The following is a 23,384-nucleotide window of genomic DNA, read 5'->3' on the forward strand; positions in this document are numbered from 1 at the left end:
CCTGAGCTGAAGGCAGATACTTAACTGACTGAGCCACCTAGGCACCCCCACAATTAAGAATTTCTTAAAAGTAGGGGGCGCCTGGGTGGCTCAGTCGTTGGGCGTCTGCCTTCGGCTCAGGTCATGATCCCAGGGTCCTGGGATCGAGCCCCACATCGGGCTTCCTGCTCAGCGGGAGGCCTGCTTCTCCCTCTCCCACTCCCCCTGCTTGTGTTCCCTCTCTCGCTGTGTCTCTCTCTGTCAAATAAATAAATAAAAAATCTTAAAAAAAAAAAAAAAAAAAAAAAGAATTTCTTAAAAGTAGAAAAAAAGAAAAAAAAAAAAAGAAAAGCCATTGGTCAGAAGGCATTTTTTTTTCATTTTGGAAAATTCCAACTGTACATAAAAATAGAATAGTACAATGAAGCATAAACCCATTACCCACCTCCAGCAGTTATCAGCACATGGCACTTTTGTTCTACCAATAACCTCCCATCCACCCCGCCCCACTCTGGTTTATTGTGATCCCAGACAGCACATAACTTTATCTGAAAACACTTTTGTGTGTATGCCTAAAAGTAAGAACTTTATTTAAAGAACACCATTTTCACACCTAAAAAAAAGTAATAATTCTTCAACATCATCTAATATCCAGTGTTCAAATGTCCTTGATTGTCTCATACATTTTATAAGTTGATTCGTATGAATTGAGATCCAAAAAGGGCCCCAATCAAGAGCCAAATGTTGTATTTGGTTGATTTAAGTGTTTTACATCAACAGAGTATACATTTTTAGCAGGGAAACAACTTTGTTTCTTTCCTGGATTAGTACATGCAATGAGAAGTTCCTGGCAGGAAGGCTCTTCCCGCTTTGTAGCCTCATGGTGGTTGAGAGCGTAAGTTCTGTATGTTGGGCTGGAGTGGGCAACAGGGTGCACTAGTGGTGGGGGGATTAGTGAGACAGCGGGGGCAGGGGAGGTGGTGTAAGACGGCCCCCTCTGTCAAAAAAGGAACATGTATAGCTTTTACACCTCTAGGAATGGATCCTGCTCCTTACTCCTACCTGTAGTTACAGGTGTATGCTCAGGATATTCACGGCAACATTGTTTGCAGTAGCAAAAGACCAGAAACCATGAGAAGATCCCTCAGTAGTTGAATAATCAGATACTTATAAGTTTATCTTATTTTATTTTTTTAAGTGAACTCTATACCCACTGTGGGGTTAGAACTCATGACCCTGAGGTCAAGACTTGCATGCTCTACTGACTCAGCCAGTCAGGTGCCCCATCAAATACGTTACAAAGCAACCACACCATGACATCTGGGCAGCTGTTTAAAAGGGGAGATGGTGCAGAAATTGCCTCAAAGATCTATAAAGTAAGATGGAGAATGTACATAGTATACTTACGCTTGAGTTTAAAAAAAAAAGAAAGAAAGGTGGGAGAGCAATACAGATACATTAATGCTTGCATATGCACTGCATATCTCCTCAAGGGGTAGGAGGAAGATTACTTGTTTACTATATACTTACCTATATAACTTGAATTGTTTTAATCTATGCATATATTGATACATACATGTACATATACATATGTGTGTGTTCAGAATAAGTTCATATGTAGATCTTTAAATAAGATAAGCCTAGTTTTGAATCCTGACTGTTCCACTTAATTGCTGAGAGACCTTGAGCAAATTAATTTCTCTGAACCTCCCATTCTTATTTTTAAAATAAGGGTAATACCTATGCCTCCTAAGGTGATTTTGAGGATTAGAAGAGGAATATACATTAAACTTTTTTTAAAAAAAAAAATCTCTTTTTTTTAAGATTTTATTTATTTATTTGACAGAGAGAGAGAGACAGCGAGAGAGGGAACACAAGCAGGGGGAGTGGGAGAGGGAGAAGCAGGCTTCCCTCGGAGCAGGGAGCCCGATGCGGGGCTCGATCCCAGGACCCTGGGATCATGACCTGAGCCAAAGGCAGATGCTTAACCAACTGAACCACCCAGGTGTCCCTACATTAAACTCTTGATAAGCTATGAGTTGTGACTATCGAATACAACAAAACCCCAGATCCACACTGATTCTAATGAGAAGTATCCTCTAGATTTGAATATATTTTTATGAATGTGTTTTATGAATGCTTCACAATTGGATACAAAAAAAAGGATTTCTTTCCCTCTTTTTCCCCCTAGATAAATGCTTTCTTTGTTTGCCTGTTTGGGTTATCAAATGATAGGGCATGCCTGGCGCCGATTTGAATTCAGGGCAGGAATTTATTTGTTCACGTTTCTTGTATGTGACCTTTGTAGGTTTCTTCCCAGATAAGTAGCCTGTCTTCCTAAGACACTTAACCTGAAATCAAGGTGCTAGACTTTTTTCCCCCAAAGAAGAAATAGCTTTATTGCCATCCTCCCACTTGATTATAAGAAACAAAATATATGCACCTATTGAAAAGGCCAAAGAAAGCAAAAAAAAAATCACTTGCAAGCTCACTCCCGAGATCAATGTTGCTTGCATTCCCTGAGTGTTCATTACACATCTTGCACTAAGCTAAGCATTGAACATTTATTACTTTATGTAATCCATAGAACAGTTCTTTAAGGTAGGTGTTATTAACTGCATTTTATGTAAGAAACTATGACTTACGTAACTTTCTCAAGGTTTTGTAGCTAAGTGGCTGTGCAGAAATTCAAACCCTGTCGAGCACTAAAGCTCATGCTTTTAACCATGACTTTACACTGTTTCCCTCACATCTTTCTCTGCACATGTGCACATACACATGTAAACATAAATCACATCATAATAACTCTTCTGTTTGGTAGCCTGCATCAGCAAAATGTCATGAACATCTTCCTATAAGTAAATACCTGGAGGGGTATTGCCATTTTAATGACTGCATAATTTCCTATTATAGACATGTGTTATAACCAGTCCTTTACTGATGAGTATTTAGGGTCAGAGATGGTACTGTAATAATTATAAACATGTACATCTTGCACATATATTCAGTTACTGATGCCCTTAAATAATATCCTTAAAATAATTCCAAGAAATGGAGTTGCTGTTTCAAGGGATTATAACATTTTGAGTATTACATTTCAAGGAAATGATTGATTGAATCAAGATATTGATTACTCAACTCTTGATTACTCGATGCCAGTTTGAGAAGCTGTGGCTCTCATATGTACTGTAAGGAACAGTTTAAAAGTTTTTAGATAGTTCGTACAACTATCTGGCTATAAACATTGCCTATAATAACAACAAACTATATTTTATTAGTCTGGTATTTTGACATCTTTGCACTAAATGCCTTTAGGGCTGAAGCTACATGACAAGCTACAATGACATTAGAATGTTAAAGATGCCATTACCGCAGACCTCATGGAAGCTCTTTTATGACACTTCACCAGAAAGTTGAGATAAGTACTTTTACTCCTAGGGCCCTTTGTTCATCAATTAAAACATTTTTTTCCTTTTTTTTAGAAAAATAGTTATTTATTTATTTTTATAAGTAATCTCTACACCCAGCGTGGGGCTCAGACTCACCACCCTGAGACCAAGAGTTGCACGCTCCACCAACTGAGCCAGCCAGGCATCCCAAAACATTTTTATTACCTTATATTCATGGTGGCCAGTGAAACTAGATAGATGAAAAGAAGGAAAAGAATGAGTTTTAACACCTGGATATTAGTTTACTAATCAATTTCACAAAAATTCTCATCTCCTTTTCCCTTAATTTTATTTTTCTGACCACACAATATACTTCCATGATTTAAAACTCAAGAGATCTAAAGGGCAGACATGCAAAGTCTCCCTCCTACTCTTGGCTCTCATCATACAGCTCTTTCCCTACAGGCAACCGGTGTTGTTTTCTGACTCATGAATATCCCTTCAAATATATTTTATGCATATATAAGCAGATATAGAACTGTTCCCTCAACATAAATCCAGTGTCCTTTTAAAAGTTCTGCAGCGGGGCGCCTGGGTGGCTCAGTTGTTAAGCGTCTGCCTTCGGCTCAGGTCATGGTCCTGGGGTCCTGGGATCGAGCCCCACATCGAGCTCCCTGCCCCACGGGAAGCCTGCTTCTCCCTTTCTCCTGCTTGTGTTCCCTCTCTCACTGTGTCTCTCTCTATGAGAACCAGAGGCCCAGAATTGGACTTGCTCTCTTGGGGTGGTTCAGGGATTGCAAACAAGGAGCCCTGGTACTTCAAAACACTTAGCAGTGGTTGTGAGAGAGTGGTGTTGATGGTGTTGAGGTGGATACAGAGTAGAAGCAGCCGCTTCCCCTGAGAGAAACTTGCACGGGCAGTTGTTTTGGGCTGCTTAATAGGGAGTTGCTTTATCTTCTTGCCTGAGAGTTGCATGTTTTTTCGGATAGCCCATGTGATCTGTGGCTTCAGCTGTCTTCCAGATACTCTGAGTCCTTGAACTCCAGGCCAGGCAGTTGGCAGGTGGTTGCCTGGTCTGATCTCAGAAGACACTGCGTTGGAATGCATTGATTAAAGATGCATTAGTGTGTGGGGCGCCTGGGTGGCTCAGTCGTTAAGTGTCTGCCTTCGGCTCAGGTCATGATCCCAGGGTCCTGGGATCGAGCTCCGCATCGGGCTCCCTGCTCAGCGGGAAGCCTGCTTCTCCCTCTCCCACTCCCCCTGCTTGTGTTCCCGTTCTCGCTGTCTCTCTGTCATATAAATAAATAAAATCTTTAAAAAAAAAAAAAAAAGATGCATTAGTGTGCACTCTGTGTGCCTGCAGATTGCTCCTCCTTACAGGCCTGTTTCTGGTAAATTGCCAGACCTTTATTTTTTTCCCATTTGAAGATACCACATACTCATTAAAGTATATTTGGAAAATATAGGAATGTTGAGGAAGCAGGGGAAATCACCTCTAGTCCCATCACCCAAAGTGGACCACTGTTGATGTTTTGATGTGTCTTATATAATTGTGATTGCATGCATTCAGTTTTGTAAACTGCTTTTTCATTTATGATAAACATTTTCCATGTTATTTAAAAAGTGTCATTTAAAAAGATGGGCTAGCATGGCAGGCCTTTCTAATCAGATCATGTGTACGTGAATTTGATTATAGACAGAGATGCCTATAGGAGCCAGGCAGGAAGTACAAATGGGCAAAGGATGCTGGGAGTGAGACAGTAGGGAGTGGGGTTGGGGAGGATTGGAGAGGTCAGGTCCTCCAAAGAGGCAGCTTTCTCAGCTCCCATTGCTGCCAGTTAGGGCACAGGCCAGGGGCTGTCAGATACTCTCATTCTTCAAGAGAAGCAGAAGACCTGTTTTTTTTTTTTAAATGTGAAATTGGTGGTTTTGGGGGGTTTTTTTGAGAAGATTTTAAACATTCAGAGAATAATATGAGAAACAATCAGGATTTACAGCTGTTAACATTTTCTCTTATTTTCCTCAAGCCTCATTTCCCATTTTTGTTTTGTTTTGTTTTGTTTTGTTTAAGTATACTTAACTCCCAATGTGGGGCTCTAACTCACAACCCCTGAGATCAAGAGTTGCTCACTCCACCAACTGAGCCAGCCCAGTGCCCCTCCCTGCTTTTTTTTTTTTTAAGAGAAATGATAAAGTATTACAGATAAAATTGAAATATCCTTCCCAGTTTTAATCCCATTCTCTACCTCTCACCCTGCCCAATTTGGGCAGCTGCTATTATAAGTTGTTGTGTATCTTTCTATCCCATTTTTTACTACTTACATATAAATAAATGCAACTCCATGAGCACCATATTGTTTTATAAATTTTTAATCATAATTATCGCTCTGCACTTGCTCTTTCACTCAACTTGTTTATTTATCCATATAAATATATATAAGTCTGATTCGGGGTTGGCAGACTTTTTCTGTAAAAGATCAGGCAGTAAATATTTTAGGTTTTGTGAGCCAGCCTGTCTCTGTTACAGCTACTCAACCCTGCTATTCTATAGCTAATGCAGCCATACATAATATGTAAACAAGGGGGTACGGCTGTGTTCCAATAAAATTTTATTTACAAAAAACAGGTTGTGGGCTAGATTTGGCCCATGGGCTATAGTTTGCTGACCCCTGCTCTAATGCATTCCTTTTACCTACTGAATAGTATGGTGTCTATATTATATACATATATATTTTTTTTTTCAGTTCCCCTGAAAATAGATGTGTAGGTTGTTTCCCATTTTTCTATTTTAACATGCTGCAGGAAGCATCCCTGTCCATGTCTCCTCGTGTACATGTGCAAAGGTTTTTCACTAGGACATACACATACATAGAAGTGGAATTGCTGAGGCTTTTTTTTTTTTTTTAAACAAATAACATGGTCCAAATAAAATGCTTCAGGTAGAATGTGACCAGTGTGTGACCTCTGTCCTAGAATCTCTATAGGAAGCCCATAGTGAGAATCCAATCCACACCTAGTTCTAGAATTTGAGGTAAGACTCCATGACAGCTAGCAAAGGTGAGGGTGCATTAATCCAAATAGAAGAGCTGGAGAACGATCTGGAAGAGAGTCATTGCCGTGAGAAATGTGTAACTGACTTCCTCAGTGGACAAAAGAAGTGAAGTTGGGGGAGAAACTCAGTTTTTCATGTTTAGTGGCCATTCAAACTGTGGTTGTTAATGTTAGAATGACAAGTTCTAACAGAAAAGGTATTCAGGATGAAGGTGACGAGCTGCTGACCTGTGGTTGCTTCTTTCCTGGCAATGCTGTGAGTTCCTTTAAAGATTTATCACTGTAATTAGACCGGCTAGAAGGAGAGTAAGGAAGGTAATAAAGTAAAGAAAGAGTGTCAGGGCATCCTTCCAAGAAAACCCTCTCCTTTGAGGAGGATCCAGAGCAAGTTTTTAAGCCGTGGTGGCAGGAAATTAAATTAGCCCATCTTCCTGAAGAACTACGTCAATAATACATGACTAGTTCAGTCGAGCTCAGTGGGTTCTGAAAAGAAATGGTGTTCTGTGTTCTGAGTTGAGATTTAATTAAGGGGATGCAGGCTTTGGGAATTCCTTCTTTTTAAAACATTTCAAACATTGTAGGCCATTATCATTCCTTTGTTTTTATTGTTTTGGAGCCCTCAAAAAATAGACGGTGCTCTAACACAAGCAGGTGAACATCAAGGTCACCCTTGATGCAGGCTTTTTTTTTTTTTAAAACAAGCTTGGGGCCACATTGTTTTGATAGGTAAAAGCTGGATGGCTCTGCCTCTTCAGGAATATGCAATGCAGAAAAATTGATCTCACCATTGACGCATTCTCCACTTAACCCCCCACGTTGTTGTTGTTGTGGTTTTTTTTTTAAGTTTTATTTAAGTAATCATCCAATGTGGGGCTCGAACTCATGACCCTGAGATCAAGAGAGTTGCAGGCTTCACTGGCTGAGCCAGCCAGGCGCCTCCCCACCCCCACCCCTTACGTTTCTTACTCCGAGTCTAGGACCTTGTGTAAACCATCCCACGAGCTGCAGTAGAGGCCTCCCCACAGGAGGCTCAGGGGGCGGGGGCTTGAGCTTGGCACCTGGACAGCTTTTGCAGGTCTCTGCCGACATGGAGGTAGAGACCCGCACCGGTAATGGCTGCAGTGGGTAGCTTGGGGGCCATTGCCTTGGAAGAGAAAGGGAGACGCAGTAAGCAGACTGGCCATTCTAACATCTAGTTCTTTCTTCTCATTAGGCAAAACTGTAGTAGCATATAGAAGGTGGGGAATGAGGGAGGGACGGTCTTTTACATGGTTTTCCTTAAATGGGTTGAGCTTCACTTTTTTTTGTTTTTAAGATTTTTTTTATTTATTTGAGAGAGAGAGAGAGTGAACGAGCACAAGTAGGCGGAGCAGTAGAGGGAGAGGCAGAAGCAGGCTGAGCAGGGAGCCTGATGCGAGGCTCCATCCCAGGACCCTGGGATCATGACCTGAGTTGAAGGCAGAAGCTTCACCGACTGAGCCACCCAGGTACCCCTTGAGCTTCACTACTAATTGAACATTGATTAGTTTAATCTGATTTTTTTTTTTAGGGTAACGACTACAAACTGAACAAGAGTATAAAAGTTAGGGCTCACCAGTAATCTCTGGAATGACCCTTTGATGAGGGTTTTGGATGAATCTGCATCAGTTTATTTTAATCCAGCTTTATGTTAGTTCATAACGTACTTCCACCTTTGTAAGTACCCCTTAGTCTCACAATCATCCATAAAGAAGGAGAATTATCCCTGTTTTACCAATTTTATAGAAAATGGGTTAGAGGCCTTCTAGCTCTTCATTCTAGACATTATTTTATTACATGTAACGACTAGAAAGTATAAAAAATAACTTTTCATGTTTCCATGTACTTAGCAGCAGCAGAATTTTTTATAAAAGCTTAATGGGAGAACATATTGACTCGATATTTATTAACGTCCAGTCCATAAGCCATAGACTGGCCCATCACTGCCTCACGTTCTCCCGCTCCTTTGTTGGCAGGGAATAGGTCACCCTCACAACTAAAAAGAAATTGTTAGCACTGTCCTAAGTGTCTATTAAAATTACATATGCATATATCCTGTGAGCCAGCAGTATGTTTTTAGAAATTTATCTTACAGATACACTTTCCCACACGTGAAAGGATGTGGGCCTAGTTTTTTCACAGTAAAATATCAGAAACAGCTTAAGTGCTGGGATTGTGGTTAAATAAACTATGACGCTTCCATGCAGTGGTATATTTTCCTGCTGTCATAAAGAATAAGGCAGCTGTATATTTATTGAGGGAACAAATGCCAAGATATGTGGTTTAGTGAGGAAAAGCAAGGTGCAGGACACTGTGTTATTACTGTGTATAACATTCTACGCTTGCGTTAAAAAAGAGGGGGTAAGTATGTATTATTACATATTTGCTTGCTATGCATAAACTAGCTCAGGAAGATTAAAAATCTAATAATACTTGTTTTGTGGGCAGGGTCCTGGGTGGCTGGAGAACATGTGAGGGACAGGGACCTATCACTGAAGAGGTCACTGAATCAAGAAGCAGGAGAATCACCTACTTAAAAGAAAAGCCAAAACCACCCCACATTGAGGTTTTTAGGAATTTGGGGTCCTCGTATGTACTTCTTCACTCTGATCTGCTTGCTTGCTACCCCTTCCCAAAGGACCCATTTAATCATCCTTTCTTCTGCTCCCTGAGTTTTCTGGCACCAAATGAAGTTCTCTTTTTTGTTTTTACTTAAAAAAAAATTTTTTTTTTAAGATTTATTTGTTTATTTTAGAGGCGGGGAGGGGCAGAGGGAGAAGAGAGAGAGTCTCAAGCAGACTCCGTGCTGAGCATGGAGCCCCACGTGAGGCTTGATCTCACGACCCTGAGATCACAACCTGAGCTGAACCCAAGAGTCAGTCACTTAACCTAGTGCACCACCCAGGTGCTCCTATTTAAAAAAAAATTTTAACACCTATTTTTTTATTTGCATTCAAATTGTATTCAATCTGTTGGTTGAATAAGTGCTTTCTATGTAATGTATTACACCACATCCTCATTTATTTGCATACATTTTGCATAAGCCATAGTTTATGATTTTAGAATGGAAGAGTATTATTGGCACAAGATAGGAAATTCAAACAGTACAGACGAGCATGAAGTGAAGTTTTTTCTCTCTCTCTTGACCTGAGAGTCCTCTAGGCCCACAGTTCCCCTGCTGAGGCTGCCACTGTTACCACTTTGATATGCATACTTCTAAGAATATTGTTTTGCATATCAAACATAAACATGAGTGCATATATCCACCTGCTTACACACCGTGTTAACTGTACTATACACACGGTTCCTCATCTACTTTTTTCACTTAGCGCTGCATCTCAGTATGGAGTTACATTTAGATTAGCATGTTCTTTTCAGTAACTGCTATATATGTGTTATTACATACATATTTAATTTATTCCATCAGCCTCCTCAGTCTGTTGCTACCACAAATGATGCCACAACGAATATCCTTGTATCTGTGGGATAAGTTCTTAGAAATACAACTGCTACCTCGAAAGGTATTGATAGATAGTTCCAAATTGCTCTCTGCAGAGGTTTTAGTAGTTCAGCAGGACAGAAGATTATCCAGGCTTTTAAAAGGCTTCTAGCTGCTGCAACCTGGAGTATAAGATAAAGTATCAGTCAAAGGGAAGACAGGCTCGTTCACACTACTGGGGGACTAAAGGTTGTACTGTTCCCACTGAAGCTCGTTAAGATCCTATGAAGAGGTATAGCGTGCATTACAGTTATTTAATGTAGCCATCAGAAGGTTAGCCAGACGAAGGTGACATGGGTGTGTCAGGTGCTATTGAGCAGCCTTCAGTGACAACCATACTGTCCTTACTTACTTTTGCTTTTTTTCTAGGACCTTAGCATCCTGAGACATTTTGGATTCACAGCCCTCAAGGTTGACCCGGTCAGAGTTCATCATGTCAAAGTTAAAAAGCTCGGAGTCAGTCAGGGTGGTGGTTCGCTGTCGGCCCATGAATGGCAAGGAAAAGGCTGCTTCATATGATAAGGTGGTGGATGTGGACGTGAAGCTGGGGCAGGTGTCAGTGAAGAACCCCAAAGGAGTGGCTCATGAAATGCCCAAGACCTTCACCTTTGATGCAGTCTATGACTGGAATGCCAAGCAGTTTGAACTCTATGATGAGACATTCCGACCGCTCGTGGACTCTGTCTTGCAGGGTTTCAATGGGACAATTTTTGCCTATGGACAAACCGGGACTGGGAAAACCTACACGATGGAAGGAGTCCGTGGTGATCCTGAGAAAAGAGGGGTCATCCCTAACTCATTTGACCACATCTTCACCCATATCTCTCGATCCCAGAATCAACAGTACCTGGTCAGGGCTTCTTACTTGGAGATCTACCAGGAGGAGATCCGAGATCTGCTCTCAAAGGATCAGACCAAAAGGCTAGAGCTCAAAGAGAGGCCTGACACTGGCGTGTACGTGAAAGACCTGTCTTCTTTTGTCACCAAGAGCGTGAAGGAAATAGAGCATGTGATGAACGTGGGGAACCAGAACCGCTCTGTCGGCGCTACCAACATGAACGAGCACAGCTCACGCTCTCATGCAATTTTTGTAATCACCATTGAGTGCAGTGAGGTGGGCCTTGATGGAGAAAACCATATCCGTGTAGGGAAATTGAACCTTGTGGATCTTGCTGGCAGCGAACGGCAAGCCAAGACCGGTGCACAAGGAGAAAGACTGAAGGAGGCCACCAAGATCAACCTGTCCCTTTCAGCCTTAGGTAATGTCATCTCTGCCCTGGTGGATGGCAAAAGCACTCACATTCCATATCGGGACTCAAAGCTGACCAGGCTCCTCCAAGATTCTCTTGGTGGCAATGCTAAAACTGTGATGGTAGCCAACGTGGGACCTGCCTCATACAATGTAGAAGAGACTCTGACCACTCTGAGATATGCCAACCGTGCCAAAAACATTAAGAACAAGCCAAGGGTCAACGAGGACCCTAAAGATGCCCTCCTTCGAGAATTCCAGGAAGAGATTGCTCGGCTCAAGGCCCAGCTGGAAAAACGGTCCATTGGCAGGAGGAAGAGGCGAGAGAAGCGGAGGGAAGGTGGTGGCAGTGGTGGGGGCGGGGAGGAGGAGGAGGAGGAGGGAGAAGAGGGTGAGGAGGAAGGGGATGATAAGGATGATTACTGGCGGGAACAGCAAGAAAAACTGGAGATTGAGAAGCGGGCCATTGTAGAGGACCACAGCTTGGTTGCAGAGGAGAAGATGAGGTTGCTGAAGGAGAAAGAGAAGAAGATGGAGGACCTGCGGCGGGAGAAGGACGCTGCTGAGATGCTGGGCGCCAAAATCAAGGTACCACAACCTTCCTTGGGCCTTTGTTCCCTCAGTGCTTTCCATTTTATCCAAAAAATGATATGATGGATGATGTCCCTTTCAGTTTTACATTCCCAACAGCCCCATGGATCCAGTGTCCAGTAAACATTTGTTGAATTGAAATAAAAACCATTTCTTCAAGTTTATATTGAACTCGTAGGAAGAATAATTATTACATATGTGCAGGTATGAAAAGCAGCAATAAAACGGACACCCAAGGGCCCCACAGCCAGTGTGAGAAATAGAACATAATCCATATCTTTACAAGCTTTGTGTCCCCCTCCCCCAGAGCTAGCCCTTGTTTTGAATTTGGCGTTTATTGTTTCCTGACTTTTCTTTACAGTTTTCTCATATACGTATATACCTCTAAAAAAAGATAGTTCCACATAATTTTCTACCTTTATATAAATGGAATCCCACTGCTGCAATTTGCTTTTACTTGCCCAATCTTATGTAATGGGATTTGTCTAGGTTGATGCTTGTAGCTGTGGTTCATTCATCATTACTGCTCTGAGAAGTGAGTGGTATTCCATTCTCCTGATAGTGGGTTGTTTCCATTTTTTGCTATGTACATTTTTGTACTTGGCTCCAGGAGAACACGGATGAGCAAGAATTTCTTACCTGGCGCCATTAGGTCCTCGGGTATGTGCAGCCCCAATTTTACTAGATAATAACAAGTTGTTTTCGGAGGTGGCCATATGAAGTGAAGCTTCTACCCGCACATATGAACTCTGGTTGCTCCTCGTCCTTACCAGCACTTATGACTATCCGATTTAATTATCATATGTCTGATGTATATAAAATGGTATCTCATTGTGGGATTTTTTTGTTTGTTTGTTTGTTTGTTTTTAAGTAGGCTCCATGTTTAGCGTGGAGCCCAACTCAGGACTTGAACTCATGACCCTGAGATCAAGACCTGAGCTGAGATCAAGAGTCGGATGCCTAACCGACTGAGCCACCCAGGTGCCCCTCATTGTGGTTTTAATATGCAGTGCCCCGACCATACAAGATACAGAATAGTTCCATTGCCCACAAATGCTCTCTTGTAGTCAGCCCCCTCCCTCAACCTCCAACCCCTGTGAGTCAGTGGCTGACTAGCATTCTAGAGCGTGGAGACTCCTATGTATTTTCTTTCTGGTGCCAGTGTACTATTCCATCAGGTGCCTGGACTCTGGGCTGCCAAAGGCCTTTACTGGCGGAGGAGAGGACAGGGCTAGCCCTGGCAATCGGACCCCTGCCCACCAGCCAGAACGGCTCTGAGGTGTTGGGTTCTTTCTTAGTGAATTTATGAAAACTGATTTCGATGCTCAAATGTATCCTTGTTTATTAATTTAAAAATGACCAGTCATCGCTTCCTCGCCTCCGCTTTCCCCACTGTATGAAGCTGTGCTTTATCTCTGGCTTCATGGTAGCCCTTTCACAGAGCTGGGTTCTGTTTTACTTCAGAGGCAGGGGTCTGTTCCAGAGTGTTCAAGACCTGATGTAAAAATGGAGTCCTATACAACACAGTTAGGACGTCACTTTGTTTCAGGGAGGGGCTTACTCTGGGATTCCTGAACGTCAGACGCCACTTCACCCCTCCACATTCCTGCACTTAAAGTGTAACAGAGTGTGCCCCTGTTTGATGTGCATGCTGGTTTTTAGGATCACATCTATTATTCAAGCCCAGGAACACCTAGACTCTCTAAACAACCTGGATTATTTGGGCAACTCTCAGAGGCCAGGTGTGGCAAGACACAGTATTACCTCAAGGTCACTGAATCTCTTAGAAGTTTTGTTTATGGGAGAATGATATTACTTCTGTCTCTCAAAATCTCTGGATGCTGTAAAATCATAGGACAAAAGTATTTTACAGCTGGAAGGAGTGTGTGTGTGTGGGGGCGGGGAGGGTGGTTAGTAATCCAGTCCAACCACTTCATTTTGAGAGAAGAGGAAATGGGCCTAAGGGCTCACTGAAAGATGGCAGCAGAGGGCTACTATTAATGTTCATAAGTTTCTTAAAAGCAAGGTCGTGGAGTTTTTGGATTCTGTGCTTTTCAGGTGCAAATCATTCCCATGGCTTTAGCCACCATCTAAATGCTCAAGGTGTCCCATCTATTATAGCCAGCCCAGAGCTGTGTCCTAACATTCAAGTCTGATAGTTTCTGCCTACTGGACATTTCCAGGGATGGCCATGGCCACCCAGAACCTGTTCCTGCCTTCCTTTTCTTTTCTTTCTTTTTTTTTTTCCTGCCTTCCTTTTTGCAGTCAAGCCAGAGCCCTAGCCGTTATCCCTGCTAGCCATGCCTCCTTCTCCCTTACCGTCCAGTCAGTCCCAAGGCCTCTGAATCCTGCGCCATCGGATCGGATCTCTTGGACCCATCCACTTTGCTCTGCCCCGCCATTACTGCCCTAGCCCAGGCCTGAATCCTCAAAACAACCTCCTGGCTGGTCTCCTTCTGCCTGGCCTGCCCTTGTCCAGTCATCCTTCCTGTGGTGGGTGAAGAATGTTTCTAAAACACAAATCTGACTGTGTACCCTTATGCTCAAAGAACAGTCAGTGCGATTCCTGCAGTTCTCAGATCAACTTTAGTTTCCCTTAACAGGGCTTTGATGTTTTTGAACTGACCCCTGATTCCTTTGCCACCTTCATGTATCACCACTTCCTATCCTACCCTCTCACACACGATATTTTTTTCTTTTAAGATTTTATTTATTTATTTATTTGAGAGAGAGCGGGAGTGTGAGCAGGGGGAGGGGCGGAGGGAGAAGGAGAGAGAGAATCTCAAGTAGACTGCACACTCAGCACTGAGCCTGATGCGGGGCTCAGTCTCACGACCCTGAGATCATGACCTGCACTGACATCATAAATCGAACGCTTAACCGGCTGAGCCACCCAGGCACTGCTGCATTTCTTTTTTTTTTCTTAGCTAATTCCTATTTTTATTTCAGCACTCTGGAGACAGGAAGCTTTCCTTGATTCCCCCCAAAAGCCTGAATCCTCCCCTCCTGTATGCCTCTCCCATTATTTCTCTGTCTTTTCCTTACGATAGTGGCTGACTCCGTAGCATAAGAGCCTGCTTATTTGTCTGTGGGCCACAGTGGAGTCTTCAGCTTTGTGGTTCATATTCAGTTGCATTCCTAGTACCTAGCACATGGAGGTACTCAATATGTTTTAAGTAGGGTCAATACTTTGTACATACAAACAAAACAAAACAAAAAAATTTTTTTTAAAAGAGCTGAAATTCCTATATGGCTGGGGCAGCTGTATCTTCAGTGTTTCTAAGGTAAAGCCCCAGTGGGGCCACCTCAGCCCCACCCTGGTGATGGTAAGGACACTGCTCTGCACAGTCTATTTTCCCCCAGAGTTCACTCCTTTGGCTGAGTCCTGAGCTCATTATGTTTTACAGACTTCCCTATGAGGAGATATGTTCTGAGGGAGATCATTCACGAGATGGATTCTACTTTTTTCTCACTCAGGCCATGGAGAGTAAGCTGCTTGTTGGAGGAAAAAATATAGTAGATCATACGAATGAACAACAGAAAATCCTGGAGCAGAAACGGCAGGAAATTGCAGAGCAGGTAACTTTTCATTCCCTTTTGAGGAGAACACGGTGGGATAAGGTGCACCAAAGCTACAGAGCAAATATCTCTTGTGTTAGATTCTTCAGAGGGAATGAAAACAAGGTGTTCAGCCCCTTCCTAGTGGGAGACTTTGGCCTGGAGCACCCAGCTCTGTATTCTTGTATAGACATTGTCTCTAGGCAAGCTGATGAATTATGTGATGTTGCTCAGAAACGTCGAGAAAGAGAGATCCAGCAACAGATGGAAAACAGAGATGAGGAGACCTTGGAACTTAAAGAGACGTACAGCTCATTGCAGCAAGAGGTGGACATCAAGACCAAAAAACTCAAGAAGGTATAAAGGAACGAGGCCAGGCAGAGATGTCTTGAGACTTGGGGGAAGGGAAGAACTCTGTTGTTTGGAGGGCTCCCCTCCTCACCTGCCTTTCCCCTCGGTTCCAGCTCTTCTCCAAGCTTCAGGCGGTGAAGGCAGAGATCCATGACCTCCAAGAAGAGCACATCAAGGAGCGTCAGGAGCTGGAACAGACTCAGAACGAGCTCACAAGGGAGCTGAAACTCAAGTAAGTTCTGGACCTTTCATGGCACCCCCAGCCGCTTGCCAGGTGGTTGTTTGTTGAGTAAGAAACAGGTCTCTAAAGACAGGGCCCCTGCCTACTCCACCACCTTGTCTGTTTTTTGTTTATTCTTGAGAAAGTCACTTTCTGTCTCTGGGTCCCATCTGTTAGGTGAATGACTTCACCAGATGATCTCCAAATTTCCTTCCACCCTACCTGCTTGAAGTATTTAAAGGCTCTAGCCTCTATTGATAAGAGGGAATCTATTATTAACTAGAATTTTCTGAATGGTATAATGAACATCCAAATGCCCACCACCCAGATTCACTGATAAACAACCTTTTGTCATTTATCTTTCATAGAAATATTCTAAAATCTCATGTAATGTTAACGTCTTGTTATCTCATTCCTGCATACTTACATACATGATCATAATGCTGTTTTAAAACACGCTTTACTGAGGTATAATTTACATACCATACAATTCACCTATTTATTTATTTATTTATTTATTATTTTTTTTTTATTCATTTGAGACACAGAGATACAGAGAGAGAGAGAGAGCATGAGCAGGGAGAGAGGCAGAGGGAGAGGGAGAAGCAGGCTCCCCGCTGAGCAGGAAGCCCGATGCGGGGCTCGATCCCAGGACGCTGGGATCATGACCTGAGCCGAAGGCAGACGCTTAACCATCTGAGCCACCCAGGCGCCCCTATTTTTTATTTTTTTAAAGATTTTATTCATCCATTTCAGACAGAGTCAGCGAGAGAGGGAACACAGGCAGGGGGAGTGGGAGAGGAAGAAGCAGGCTTCCTGCGGAGCAGGGAGCCCGATGCGGGGCTCGATCCCAGGACCCTGGGATCACGACCTGAGCCGAAGGCAGACGCTTAACGACAGAGCCACCCAGGTGCCCCACAATTCACCTATTTAAATTAGTATACAAGTCTGTGAGCACCTGGGTGGCTCAGTTGGTTAAGCATCCAACTCTTGCTTTCGGCTCAGTTCATAATCTCAGGGTTGTGAGCTCGAGCCCCGTGTCAGGCTCCCCATTGGGCATGGAGCCTGCTTAAGATTCTTTCTCCCTCTGCCTCTCCCTGCCCCCTAAATGAATAAATAAATAAATAAAGTATACAAGTCAGTTTTAAAAATACGTATTTACAGGGTTATAAAACCATCACCACAATCTGATTTTTTTTTAATTATTTTTTATTTTTTTAAAGATTTTATTTATTTGACAGAGAGAGCACAAGAGCACAAGCAGGGGGAGTGGCAGGCAGAGGCAAGGAGAAGCAGACTCCCTGCTGAGCAAGGAGCTCAATGCAGGACTTGATCTCAGGACCCAGGAATCATGACCTGAGCTGAAGGCAGAGGTTTAACTGACTGAGCCACCCAGGCGCTGCTACTACAATCTGATTTTAGAACATTTTTTGTGTCTCCCTGCCCCCGCCGCAAGGAAACCCTGTACTAGTTAGCTGTCATTCCTTATTACCCGCCACCCTTCAGCCCTAAGTACCTACTAACCTACTTTCTGTCTCTGTAAATTAGTCTGTTCTGGACATTTCATATAAATGGAATCTTATAATATGTGGCCCTCTGTGACTGGTTTCTTTCACTTAACATGATGCTTCCAAGGATCATCCATGTTGTAACATGTCAGGACTTCATTCTTTTATATGGCTGAATGATACTGCATTTTATGGCTATACCACACATTTTATTCATTTATCAGTTGATGGACATTTGGGTTGTTTCCAGTCCTTGGCTATTATGGATAATGCTGCTATGAACATTCATGTACAAGTTTTTAGATGAATGTGTTTTCATTTCTCCGGGGTATATACCTAGGAGTGGAATTGCTTAGGTCTTATGGTAACTCTGTGTTTGACTTTTGGAGGAATTGCCAAACTGTTTTCCAGAATGGCTGTATCATTTTACATTTCCACCACCAATTTTTCCACATCCCGTTGACACTTGTAACTGTCTGTCCTTTTTATTATAGCCATCCTAATGGGTGTGAAGTAGTATCTCATTGTGGTTTTGATTTGCATTTCTCTAATGACTAATGATGGAATGTCTTTTTATGTGCTCTTTGACCATTTGCATATCTTCTTTGGAGAAATGTCTGTTCAAATCCTCTGCCCATTTTAAAATTGGGTAGTTTATTGGGTCTTTTTATTATTGAGTTGTAAGAGTTCTTTCTATATTCTGGAGACAAGTCTCTTATCAGATATATGATTTGCAGATATCTTCTCTCATTCTGTGGGTTTTCTTTTCACTTTCTTTATGGTATTTTGTTTGCAGCACAAAAGATTTTAATTCTGATATAGTCCAATTTATATTTTCTTTTGTTGCTTAAACTTTTGGTGTTGGATCTAAATTTTCCTATTCTGGATATTGCGTATCAATTTATAATGGAATAATGTGGCCATTGGTGGCTGGCTTCTTTCACTTAGTATAGTGTTTTCAAGGGTAATACATGTAGCACATACCAATATTTCATTTTTTTTTTATGGTTGAATAATATTGTATCATATGACTATACCACATTTTATGTATCCATTCATCAGTTGATAGACCTTTCGGTTGTTTCTATTTTTTAGCTAATCTGAATAATACTGCTGTGAACATTTGTGTACAAGTTTTATTATGGACTTATGTTTTCAATTCTCTTAGGTCATCTTAGAGTCTTAAAGTTTGAGGTCTTACATTTAGGTCTATGATTCATTTTGAGTAAATTTTTGTATATAGTCTGTAGTAGGGTTCCAAGTGCATTCTTTTGCATGTGGATATCCAGTTGTCCCAGCACCATTTGTTGAAAGGGTCTTCTCTCATTGTCTTTGCACCCTTATTGATCATAAATGGAAGGGTTTATTTCTGAACTCTCAATATCGTTCCATTGATCTATTTGCTTGTCTTTATGCCAATACCACACTGTCTTAACTACTATAGCTGTGTAGTAAGTCTTGAAATGAGGAAGTATGAGTCCTCCAACTTTGTTGTTCTTTTTCAAGATTGTTTTTGGCTATTTGGAGTTTCTTACATTTCTGTATACATTTTAAGATCAGCTTGTCAATTTCTGTGAAAAAGCCAGCTGGGATTTTGATAGGCACTGTGTTGAATCTATAGATCCATTTGGAGAGTACTGTCATCTTAACAGTTAAATGTTTTGATCCACGAACATGGGATGTCTTTTTATTTATTTAGATCTTTAATTTCTGTCAAGAATGTTTTGTGGTTTTCAATAGACAAGTCTTTGCACTTCTTTTGTTAAATGTATACCTAAGTTTTTTTTTTTTTTACTATTGTATATGGAATTGTTTTTCTTAATTTTATTTTCAGAATGTTTATTGCTAGTGTATGGAATTACAATTGATTTTTGTATACACAATGATATCTTTGCACCTAACAAAACTAATGTTGTTTCTTAGTATTATCTCAGGCCTTACCCATGTTCAGATTTTATGGGTTTGTTCATATTAATATCTATATAAAGACCACATATTGCATTTGGTTATTATTTCTCTTCAGCTTATTTTAATCTGGAGCAATCCCTTCTCCTTTTAAAAACTTTTTTTGCAGTTGATTTACTGAAAAGCCAGGACAGCCTGTAGAAATATCTCACAGTCTGGATTTTAACTGAAAGCTTTAACTGAAAGCTAGTTCTGAAGCACTAGTTCTCAACCTTGGCTGCACACTGAAATCATATAAGGAGTTTTAAAAAGGCCCTACCCCAAAGATTTTGACTTACTGGTCCTTCAGCTTTAGCAGGCACCAGATCATCTGAAGGGCATGTTAAGTACAGATTGCTGGGTCTTATACCAGAGAGTCTGATTCAGTTCATTTGGGATGGAGCCTGAGAATTTACATTTCTAACAAATTCTGGTTGTTGCTCCTGTTGGTTCTGTGAACACATGGTCTCTCATGAGGTCTGGGCAAGATATTTTTCAGAACTCTGTAAATAATATTAACGTATAGCTTGGCTTAAGAACCACTGAGTTAATGGTTTCAACCAACAATAATTTGTCTGAAATTATTATTTCATTAGGGGTTGCAAAATACTGTTTTTCTCTATCAGTCCTTCTACAACATTCGCTGAGATTTTGCTTTTCTTTTTCTTTTAAGTAATTTCTACACCCAGTGTGGGGCTTGCACTCACAACCCCAAGATCAAGAGTCTCATGCTTTACAGATTGAGCCAGCCAGGCACCCCTAGCTGGAATTTTTCTTTAAAGAACTCTTCAGAGGGATTCTTTTAATGACCAAGTTTTAAATTTGGAAGGAGCCCTTATAATTAAATGTGTCCTCTTCCTAGGTATGTACACCTAGAAAAAAAATCAAAACAAAATGTGTCAAAATATTAATAATAGCTATCTCTGGATAGTGAAATTATATGTAGTTCTATTTTTCACATTTCCTACTGTCAATAGGACTTTTAAAATCAGATAAAAACAAATATATATCATAAAAATAATTTCTTAAATGTTTCAAATAAAATAAGTAGAAAATTTTATCTCTCTGAAATATTTTTTCCCTAGGGAAGCCATTTTCATTGTTATATCTCTTATTTATATCTTTTGAATAAACAGTGAGTCAGCCTCTTTCTCACGGTCAGTACCCTACACGTCCATGGTGTTTGTTGTGTGTCTTTCCCACATTAACACCCTGTTGGCATTGTTCTGTCCTGAGGTTTCGAAAGCGTGAATGCAGAGATGTGGCAGGGGACAGTCGTCACCATGGAGAGACACAATCCAGTGGGTTCCAGTTTCATTGTTCGCCATGTTCCCCAGCACTTCTCAGACTGAGACTCTTCTCGGGAATGGTCTTTATTCTCAGTGCTCTAAGGGACTGAAATCCACTCAGTCTTGCTCTTTGTCCTGGTGATTAGAGTAGGAAGTTTTCTAGCTTGGGCATCAACCCATGGGAAGAAGACCGTTTAACTTCTAATCTGTTTTCAGCATTTTGGAAGTTAATGCGCTGGGTTGGCAGTACCAGTGGTCCTCTAAGAGACACTTCAGTTAGCACATGTTCACTCTGGTACAGCCCAGGCATGGCCACTTTTCTTCAGTCCGTTCTCCTCAAGCTGCTCCTCCTTGGGCAGAAGTGACCTCCCTAGAGTCTTAGGGCAGCCCACTGTCGGCACCTGACATATCTAAGAGGGCCACACCATTACCTCTCTGTCTCAGGCAGGGACCAAGTGTCATTCCTGTCTGTACCCCAACTCTCTGCCTGGTGGTCGGCCCGCAGTGCCTGCCCACTAAGTGTTTGCTGAGTGGCTTGACTCTTATCTAACGACCCCACGTGTAGGCTAGCCGGTACTCCAACTGTCTTCTTTGTCCGCCTGTGTTCACTCATGTGTGTGCCCTTACAGGCATCTTATTATAGAAAACTTTATCCCTCTGGAAGAAAAAAGTAAAATTATGAATAGATCCTTCTTTGATGAAGAGGAAGATCATTGGAAATTACATCCTATAACCAGACTGGAGTAAGTCACTATTGATTTTAAGGTGGGGAGGAGGGGAAAAATGTGGGTAAGCTGGACTTGGCCCAAGGGGTATGGTAGGAATTGGGGGACTATCACAGTGAATTCATGACCTTTCCCAAGTTCCTGCATTTGCGCTTCCTCAGCTGTCAAGTGAAGCATGCTAGGCCAAAGGAGGGGCAGTACCTAGATAGAGGTCATATTGTATGGCAGTCTGACGCAGCGCTGAGGAGGATTTCCAGTCTACGTCTGGGGTCTGCCAAGGATGTGGGGATGGGGAATATTGGCAGTTGTGCTTCACGCCGGCCGTCTAAGAATGGGATGATGACTCCGATCCCTTCCAGCTTAAGAGCTGTATGATGTTCACATTTGAATCAGAACGCGACTCAAACAGAAAATATAAGCAGTTCCTGCCCCATTTGCACGGCAGCCCGCAGTCCAGGGAGTTACTAGGTTCAGGTTCTAGTTAAATAGGCTCAGTGTCTTCTGAGAGCTGGTTCCACAGGATGATCCTGGGACTGCGGAACACACTCCAGCCAGGGCTTTAACCACTGCAGTCCATTTCCAGGAATCAGCAGATGATGAAGCGGCCAGTCTCAGCTGTGGGATATAAGAGACCGTTGAGCCAACACGCAAGAATGTCCATGATGATTCGTCCAGAGGCCCGATATAGGGTGAGAAGATCATCCTTGTGTTTCTCTCCTCTTTTCAAGGAGTTTAGGTTTATGTAAACCCTCAGGCACCATTCCGCAAAGTCACAGAGTTTGTATACTGCCTCTTTCCAGAGGTTCCTGAGGACATTTATATTAACAATTATAACAAATAATAAATATACTAAGTAAATAACAATAGAAAGAACAAATAATTATGAATAAGAAGGTAAAATAGAATGAGATTTAGAAAATTAGGCCTAGGGAAGGAGGAGAGCACAAACATACTGTCAGTAATGGCCAAGAAACATCAACACTAAGCCTGAAAATGGCTCTGTGTGAAGGCTGGAGGAAAGGCAGGTGTGTAATGACAGGAGATGGAGATGAGTTAAAGAGCAGTCGGTACTTCCATTTAACGGGATGTGGGTCAGTCAGGTAGTTATTTATTTTTTAAAGATTTTATTTATTTATTTGAGAGAGAGCAAGTGAGAGAGAGAGAGCACAAGATGGGGGAGGGTCAGAGGGAGAAGCAGGCTCCCTGCTAAGCAGGGAGCCCGATGTGGGACTCGATCCCAGGACCCCGGGCTCATGACCTGAGCCGAAGGCAGTCGCTTAACCACCTGAGCCACCCAGGCGCCCAAGATAGTTATTTAAAGGGACATAATTGAGGACAATTTAATGATCCAAACATTTTTCAACAATAATACTGTGCGAACTTCTACCCGTAAGCACTTCCTGTATGCCGGGCATGTACTCAGCACTTTATTGCTTTCTCTGATGCTCCCACCTCCTCTCTGCAGCAGGTCCTGTGGCTTAGTAGGTAGCTGGTAAGTGGATGGACCAGGAGATACAATGTATTGTTAAGTTCTGAAACAGTTGGTACTGGAAGTTTACGTATGAATTAAGAAAGCTACTGTAAAATATAACAAAACGTGAACTGGTTATCTCTGGTTAATGGAAGTGCACTCAATTTAAATTGCCTTCTTTTTGCTTATCTGTATTTTATGTCAGCGGGGAACCTGTATTATTTTTTTTAAGGATAGATTCTCACTTGAAAAATTTAAACTGTTTTTGAGTCTCCCTTGGCCACCAGAGCAAAACAGATTGGGATTAATTAGTTCCTCAGGTACTGTTCTTCCTGGTGCTGAGTTACTTAAAATAAAGGAAACAAAAGCAAAGAAGCTGCATTAGGTGGGGTTTTCTTTCTTTTTTTTTTTTTTTAAAGATTTTATTTATTTATTTGACAGAGAGAGACATAGTGAGAGAGGGAACACAAGTAGGAGAGGGAGAAGCAGGCTTCCCTGCAGAGCAGGGAGCCCAATGTGGGGCTCGATCCCAGGACCCCAGG

The 23,384-nt window shown here is 42.0% G+C and overlaps 1 protein-coding gene across 2 annotated transcripts in view; it reads left to right on the forward strand.

The window, feature by feature from the left end:
• KIF3B (kinesin family member 3B) overlaps nt 1-23,384 on the forward strand; it is a 36,014-nt gene that overhangs the window by 6,442 nt on the left and 6,188 nt on the right. The window contains exons 1-7 of one of the 2 annotated variants that reach the window (XM_081833069.1): nt 7,882-7,906; nt 10,306-11,773; nt 15,254-15,355; nt 15,569-15,691; nt 15,799-15,917; nt 21,276-21,389; nt 21,955-22,060. In XM_081833069.1, coding sequence (XP_081689195.1) covers nt 10,370-11,773; nt 15,254-15,355; nt 15,569-15,691; nt 15,799-15,917; nt 21,276-21,389; nt 21,955-22,060 — 1,968 coding nt within the window. In that variant the 5' untranslated portion in view covers nt 7,882-7,906; nt 10,306-10,369. Of the gene's footprint in view, nt 1-7,881; nt 7,907-10,305; nt 11,774-15,253; nt 15,356-15,568; nt 15,692-15,798; nt 15,918-21,275; nt 21,390-21,954; nt 22,061-23,384 lie in introns of those variants that run through there. The other variant, XM_081833068.1, reaches the window with a different exon arrangement.

This window comes from Leptonychotes weddellii, chromosome 10, assembly GCF_054177405.1.
Source record: "Leptonychotes weddellii isolate Sample4059 chromosome 10, ASM5417740v2, whole genome shotgun sequence".
In the NCBI taxonomy this organism is placed as follows: domain Eukaryota; kingdom Metazoa; phylum Chordata; class Mammalia; order Carnivora; family Phocidae; genus Leptonychotes; species Leptonychotes weddellii.